General features: G+C 42.2%; 1 protein-coding gene across 1 annotated transcript; it reads left to right on the top strand.

The window, feature by feature from the left end:
• The first annotated feature begins 1,607 nt into the window (after window positions 1–1,607).
• On the top strand, window positions 1,608–1,872 carry LOC103016548 (bolA-like protein 2). Its single transcript, XM_057555754.1, has one exon. It carries the CDS (start codon window positions 1,645–1,647, stop codon window positions 1,870–1,872), a length of 228 nt encoding a protein of 75 aa, XP_057411737.1. The 5' UTR covers window positions 1,608–1,644.
• The last annotated feature ends 6,480 nt before the right edge of the window (window positions 1,873–8,352 follow it).

The following is an 8,352-nucleotide window of genomic DNA, read 5'->3' as shown; positions in this document are numbered from 1 at the left end:
TCGCTAGCATTTTAAAGAGTACTTTCCCATTCACATATCTCTTAATTCTCACAACAGCCCTGTGAGACAGATTAGTTGAAAGGCACCCCTATTCCTGACTGATGAACTGGCTTGTTTGCCCCTGAGGCATTTCAGCAAGCCTCAGCTACACTATGCATATAAAATTGTTCAGAATATCCTTCAAACATTTATTTTGTCTCCGTTATTAATGTTACCCCCATTTTAGTTTGCTAAAGAACAGCTGTCTGGGTAGCCTGCTGACATTCACTTTAAATTATACCCAACCCAAGAGAATCACGCTAAAATGGACAGTGATTGAGTACTAGGCAACCAGCTATTTCAGAGAACCTCATTCTTAGTGATCCAATCTTACCCTTGATTATTAGGTATATGACTATGCAATACTTTTTCTGTCACCATTTAAAAAAAAGACAGATGTGAGATTTTTTTTCCTATTTAACCTATTAAATCAGCAATTTTTAATGTACAATTTTTTTAATGATAAAATTTTCTTAATGATAATTCTCAATGCTACCAAGGGTATGATGAAATGGGCGTTGGTAAGAATGTACAATCTTACAGAAAGCAATTTTGCAAAATGTATCAAAAGCCTTAAATTTACACACTGTCTGACTCAGTAATTAAATATATATTTAAGAATCTAGGGCTTCCCTGGTGGCGCAGTGGTTAAGAATCCGCCTGCCAATGCAGGGGACATGGGCTCGAGCCTTGGTCCGGGAAGATCCCACATGCCACGGAGCAACTAAGCCCATGCGCCACAACTACTGAGCCTGCGCTCTAGAGCCCGCGAGCCACAACTACTGAAGCCCACGAGCCACAACTACCGAAGCCCGCGCACTAGAGCCCGTGCTCCACAAGAGAAGCCACTGCAATGAGAAGCCCGTGCACCACAAGGAAGAGTAGCCCCCGCTCATCGCAACTAGAGAAAGCCCGCGCGCAACAACAAAGACACAACGCAGCCAAAAATAATAAATAAAATAAATGAATTTGGAAAAAAAAAGAAGAATCTATCATAATATTTTTTTTTTTTATTTTTTTTTTTACCATATTGTGCAGCTTGCAGGATCTGAATTCCCCGACCAGGGATTGAACCAGGGCCCTCTGCAGTGACAGCGTGGAGTCTTAACCACTGGACCACCAGGGAATTCCCCCAAGGATGCTTTTTTAAAAGAATTTCTTGCGAGTTCCCTGGCGATCCAGTGGTTAAGACTCTGAGATCCCACTAAAGGGGGTTTGGGTTCAATCCCTGGTCAGGGAACTAAGATTTCACATGCCAGGCAGCACGGCCAAAAAAAAAAAAAAATTTCTTCATGTCTGGTAATGAAAGGTAGACAAAACAATAACAAAAGAACAGGGGACTTCCCTGGTGGTCCAGTGGCTAAGACTCCCAATATTGGAGGCCCAGGTTCGATCCCTGGTCAGGGAACTAGATCCCACATGCATGCCGCAACTAAGGGTTTGCATGACACAACTAAGGAGCCCATGGACCACAACTGAGAAGCCCACCTGCCACAACTAAGGAGCCCGCCTGCCACAATTAAGACCCGGTGCAACCAAATAAGTAAATAATTTTTTTTTTAGGTTCCGTCCCCGCTGGGCTGTCGCCCCTGTTGGGCTGCCACAATGGAACTCAGCGCCGAGTATCTCCGGGAGAAGCTGCAGCGGGACCTGGAGGCGGAACACGTGGAAGTGGAGGACACGACTCCCAACCGTTGCACATCCAGCTTCCGAGTCCTAGTGGTGTCGGCCAAGTTTGAGGGAAAGCCGCTGCTTCAGAGACACCGGCTTGTGAACAGTTGCCTAGCAGAAGAGCTCCTGCACATCCATGTGCCTGCACACCGCAACGAGTAGCCCCCCCTCACCACTAGAGAAAGCCCACGCGCAGCAACAAAGACGCAACGCAGCCAAAAATAAATTAATTAATTAATTTTTAAAAACCAAACAAACAACCGAGGACAAAGACTTGGGTTAATAGCAGTTCTAGAGAAAAAAAGACCTACAGGTGACCTTACTACCAGACAAGTATAAACTAACACTGAAAAGTGGATATTGAAAGAAAAAAGAACCTAATTTATTCTAAAGCAACACTGATGGAAACTAAGCTCCCCAAGGGCAGGGATCATTTTAAATTCCTTAATCACTTTACTTTCAGGGCCTAATACAGTAGTATCTGGATCAGAACATGTGACAAACTGTAGCATGTCCAGAGGATGATGCCCAACACGGTAAAAAGTTTAGAAAGCACATTTCAGAAGAGGTGGCTAGAAGGAAAAAACTGTTTAGTCTGGAAAATAAAAAATTTAAGTGGGACAAAATAACTGTCACTGAATAGCTGTAAAGTGGAGATTGGAGCTACAAGGAATAATTGTAGACAGCAAAATTAGAACCAGTGAATAAAAACTGCAGGGAGGCAGCTCTGAGATAATTATCAAGGAAGTCTTTCTAAAATGACAAATTTGCAAACCTGGAATTGATAGCCACCAGCTGTGAAGTTCCTGTCTAGGGGAATACTTCCTAAAAGAGAGGACTGGATGAATCACTTATACTGTGTGAAAAACTGCACTAGATTATCTCTAAGATCTCTACCAAGTCTATGATTCTACAAGTAGGAAGAAGTCCAGTAAAGGAATTATTTTTGCTCTCAACACTGCCAAAGTTTAAAAAAAAAACCTAAAACCCAGGAATTTCTTTAATTAAAAGGAACAATCCCACCAAGAAGGGATAAAGGTTGACCTGTTGGTCAAGATACTTGATATGAAGAGACTGCTTTGCTTGGGATTAAGCTTTTCATTGGGAGTGAGAATAGGTCACCAATTCCAGCTACAGTCACTCACTTCCTGTTTGGCCAGGGGCAAATGACTTCACCTCTCCACTGGAACTGAAAAATAGTAATTTAAAATACCAATATTGCAGGAATATAATTTAAATTAGCTGCAAAATACTTTAGAATTTACCTTATGTGACAATTAAAACTGCATTTTCCACCTGAAACTAACATAATATTGTAAATCAGTTATACTCCAATATAAAATAAAATTTAAATTAAAAAAGAAGAAATACTAAAGAAAAACCCCCTGCATTTTCCTACTTTACACATACACTAGGGTTGGACTATTAAGTAAATCTATTATAAATAATAAGAACCAAGTTTCTCACTGACAGAGAAAGAAATTACAAATAAGCAAGGAGGTGAATGCTAGAATGAGCTCTGTGGTGCTGGATTAGAGTCAGAAGAGACCAGTATGAACCCATGTTTATATGTATATACAGATAGATACAGAAACAGATCTGTGTAGGGAATTCCCTGGTGGTCCAGTGGTTAGGACTCTCTGCCTTTTCACTGTTGAGGGCGCAGGTTCAATCCCTGGTTGGGGAACTAAGATCCTGCAAGCTGCAAGGCGTGGCCAAAACAAAACAAAATAGGTATGTGTATACCTGGGTCAGTATACATACATATATTTCCTAGCTCTGTTCCCTAAGAGTGCCAAGAAGCAGTGATATCCCAGTAGCAATGAGTACACCCAGTTTATTTAGAAACCAGACCTTGGTTTCTAAATATTTTTCTGCAATAAAAGAAACCAGAGCTCCTTGAAGAAATGGTTCTAGGGCCAGGGCGGGGGAGATACAAGATGAGACTGGAGCATCTTGCAGCACCAGAAAGTAAAAACGTGATCCAAAAAAAAAGGGGGGGGAGCGTCTCATGTCAAAAGAACATAGGTGGCAAATGGCCAAAGCTATAAGAATTTATGCAACAAAATATAGTACTGGATTACAATCCAAAGGGAGAAAAATATTCATGAATCCATACTGATATAAATGATTAAATAAATAAATGGGGGAAAGGCACAAATCTTCCTTACAGAAGAATTCCAAATAATAAATGTAAGAGGAATGAGGGAAACAGAAAATCACCACTAGACTAACACAATAATAATTGCTGCTGCAGGCAAGTTTCACTGATGAGTGCTAAAGTTAGTGGGTGAAACTTTAAGAAAGAAAATCAGATCTTTGTTTAGCCTCACAGAGATATTTACTAATTACTGTGGGTGGTTTTAACATACGCTCACAAATTCTTTGATACTCATCCCTTCAGGAGGTGGAGCTTAAATTCCCTTGCCCTGGAGTGTGGGCTTGACTCGGTGACTCATTTCTAGCTTCTAACAAATGAAGTAAGGAAACGGAAAAAGCGTCACTTTATTGAAAGCAGGCAGCCACACTACTTTCAATCAAGCTACCAAAGTTAACATCAGTAATAAATCGTGTTGATATCAGATATCCTCTGATATGAAATATGATGGGACAAGAAGGGCATACTATCTCTCTGGTTATCTTCCCTAAAATGCCTAACCTCAGGCTAATCAAGGGAACACAGAAAATGCAAATTCAGGAACACTCTACGAATGACCACTACTCTTCAAAAGTATCAAGCGTCAAAAGCAAGGAGAAACCAAGAAACTGTCACTGGTTGGAAGAAACTAAGGAACCATGACATCTAAAGTGCAATGTGGCATCCTGGATTGAATCCTGTAACACAAAAAGAGTATCAGTGTGGAAAAACTGGGGAAATCAGAGGCAAGTCTGTAAGTTAGTTGATAACATTAAACTAATGTTGATTTCTTAATTTTGATAAATGTATGATGATTATATAAGATGTTAACATTAAGGGAAGCTGAATGAAGAGTATACAGAAATTGTATACTACTATCTTTACAACTCTTCTGTAAAATTATCTCAAAATAAAAGGTTTTTTTAAATTGCATTTTCCTTGTAAAATTAGGGAGAGTGAGGAAAGGTTATAAATACATTTCAAACGATACTTAAATGCAAACTAACAAAATGGGTTTTACGGGGCTTCCCTGGTGGCGCAGTGGTTAAGAATCCGCCTACCAATGCAGGAGACATGGGTTCAAGCCCTGGTCTGGGAAGATCCCACATGCCGCAGAGCAACTAAGCCCGTGTGCCACAACTACTGAGCCTGCGCTCTAGAGCCCACAAGCCACAACTACTGAAGCCTACGTGCCACAACTACTGAAGGCTGCATGCCTAGAGCCTGTGCTCTGCAACAAGAGAAGCCACCGCAATGAGAGGCTGACACACCGCAAGGAAGAGTAGTCCCCGCCCTCCGCAACTAGAGAAAGCCCGCGCACAGCACCAGACGCAGCCAAAAATTATTTATGTATTTATTTATTTATTTATTTATTTATTTTTAAATGGGTTTTACGGTGAGAAGATTAACTTTTCAACCTGTAAAGAATCACAAAAGTAAATTCGGTTGACTTTCAAGCTTAAAATTTTAATGACATACAAAGTAGTTCCCCTAAGGTCTGCGTTGAGAAATTAGCCTACAATGCTCTAAGAAGGTAGTGTGTACAAACCCCTCATATATATCAGTTTGCTCTATTCCCTTTCTTGACCCTAACTGTCCTCAACATACTCACTCCTAGCAATAAGGCCACAGTAACCTGGTTCTAAGAGCGCCATTTAGAAGGATAAAGTGAAATCAGTTGATATCTACTCGGTTTCCTTTTCACACTGAGCAAGTCAAATGAACTACACCAAGATGACTTCAAAATGTTCCTCTCAGATTTTCTCGCTTTTTAAAGAAAAATAAAACCTACATATCAACGACTGATGCTTAATATTTAAAAAGGAGGAGGAGAAGGAGGAGGAGGAAAATAGTGATGTCAAAAATTTGAAGTATCGAGGCTTCCCTGGTGGCGCAGTGGTTGAGAATCTGCCTGCCAATGCAGAGGACACGGGTTCTGAGCCCTGGTCTGGGAAGATCCCACATACCGCGGAGCAACTAGGCCCGTGAGCCACAACTACTGAGCCTGCGCGTCTGGAGCCTGTGCTCCGCAACAAGAGAGGCCGCGACAATGAGAGGCCCGCGCACCGCGATGAAGAGTGGCCCCCGCTCACCGCAACTAGAGAAAGCCCTAGCACAGAAACGAAGACCCAACACAGCCAAAAATAAATAAATAAATAAATTTATAAAAAAAAAAATTTGAAGTATCAACAGCAAAAGTTTACAAAGCCAAAGGATGGACCACCAAATTCAGAAACAAGATTAGGAAAAAGAACAAGACCCTAAGATCAATAGGAACCATATCTCTAAAACTAAGCAACCTATCTTGATGTAGGTGGGACGTTCAAACCACACAAGGGAACACTCACTCCCACCCCACCCTACAACCAAAATTAAAACTGCAAGCATCTTTCCTTGTTCTCAAGCCATTTTGAAAAAGTATGACAAACTTGTCCTACTCTCCCCTGAAAGCCAATTAATTAATAAAAGTTTTCATACCCTCTAAAAAATAAAGCTAAGCCACTAGGCATAAGAAAGACAGGTGTTTCCTTCACTGTCAGCAAACAATGGAAAATGACTTTTTAAATATGTAATATAAACTTATTTATAAATTTGGGAATTTTAACTCAAGTAAGTATATGCTGGTATGACAAATATATGAAGAGATGACTTAAAAAACTGAGACAGTGGGGAAATGTGTTAGAATCTCCCCAGCACTGTCCAACATACGTATTCCATAAGTTACGGAAAAAAACCCAAAGGAACTTTTTGGCCAACCCAATAGGAGTTTGCACAGTGGAGAAAGAAGGCAGACCCACTAGGCTTCTGTGACTTGATTAAAACATCCCCTAAGAACATCCCGTGCCCTTAGTTTCAATTCTATAATCAACCGCATCCTTATTACTGATTTGGCTGCCCAGAAACAAAGGAGGTGCCCTGGCCAGTGGATAATTAATTCCCATGTGCATATGGCACTTAAAACTTTGGACATAAATTTTTTAAATTTTTAAATATTTATTTATTTATTTATTTTGGCTGCACTGGGTCTTCGCTGCGGCATGCGGGATCTTCATTGCGGCATGTGGACTCTTAGTTGTGGCATGCATGCATACAGAATCTAGTTCCCCAACCAGGGATTGAACCCGGGCCCCCTGCATTGGGAGCACAGAGTCTTACCCATGGACCACCAGGGAAGTCCCTGATGTAAATGAACTGATATCTGGCTTATCAGTCTCCAGTGAGATTACTCTGCATGAATAAATTCTTAAGTGCTTAAATCACCCCTGTGTGAACCAAAAATGTCCAGTTTCTGAAATGTCCAGTTTCTGAACTACTGTGGGAGTCAGAGGGACCTTGGTGTGGATGACACTTTATCTGTGTGACCTTGATTCCTGTCAGTCTAAATTTCCTCATCTGTAAATAAACACCAACAGCTAGTGCCTGGAAGATGGCAAGTGCTCAAAAAGTGATAGCTTTACTATATTTAAGGCAAATTTGAAAGGAAGTGTATAATTGAGGTAAAAACATTTCATTTAAAAAGCAGCGGTATGGGACTTCCCTGGTGGCCCAGTGGTTAAGAATCCGCCTGCCAATGCCGGGGACACGGGTTCGAGCCCTGGTCCGGGAAGATCCCACATGCCGCGGAGCAACTAAACCTATGCACCACAACTACTGAGCCTGCGCTCTAGAGCCCTTGAGCCACAACTACTGAAGCCCGCACGCCTAGAGCCCGTGCTCCACAACAAGAGAAGCCACCGCAACGAGAAGCCTGCGCACCACCACGAAGAGTAGCTCCCGCTCTCTGCAACTAGAGAAAGCCCGCACGCAACCAACGCAGCCAAAATAAATTCATTAAAAAAAAAAAAGCAGTGGTATGAACCATCAAACCACATCAATTTAAAAGACATCCCCTGACAAGAGATGTCCCATGCAAGAGAGTTGAGAAGCGCAGTTAAAATGCTACAAGTACCCCCTGCACTGTACAGATGGAGTCTCTTGCTTAGCAACTCTAGTGTTGTCTACCAAACACCCAGCCCATAATAGTTAGAGCATGACAACTGTTCACTCTAAATCCATGTGCTCAGCTTGGATTCAGAACTGATTTATAAAAATAGCTGCTGCTGCCGCTCTTTGAATCTCTTTGAGCTGATGACTGGGCAGTGTTACCCTATAGGCCTAGAGCAGCTGTATTCCCTCACCACACCCATTTCTCTGTCTGCCCAGCCGAGCTGACGGCACACCCCCCCCACCCCACCCCCATCTCTGCAGCATACTATTCTCCCTCTTCCCGGGCTGAGTGAGCAAATTACAAGCACAAATATCCCCTGATGCAATGCCACAACCATCCCTGGGAAAGAGCAGAGGCAGTTGCCAAAAGCGCAGCAGCAGGAAAATGGGCGGGAGACACACACACGCAGAGCAAGAAACACTGCAATCCTAGGGAGCCAGGGAGAGGGAATCGAGAGGCCCTGGGGAGCAATACTGTAACTGGACCGAGGAGGGTGAGGAGAAAAGGGGGTTCCCAG

This window comes from Balaenoptera acutorostrata, chromosome 10 (genome assembly GCF_949987535.1).
Source record: "Balaenoptera acutorostrata chromosome 10, mBalAcu1.1, whole genome shotgun sequence".
NCBI classification, from domain to species: Eukaryota; Metazoa; Chordata; class Mammalia; order Artiodactyla; family Balaenopteridae; genus Balaenoptera; species Balaenoptera acutorostrata.
This window is presented reverse-complemented; position numbering and strand designations above follow the sequence as displayed.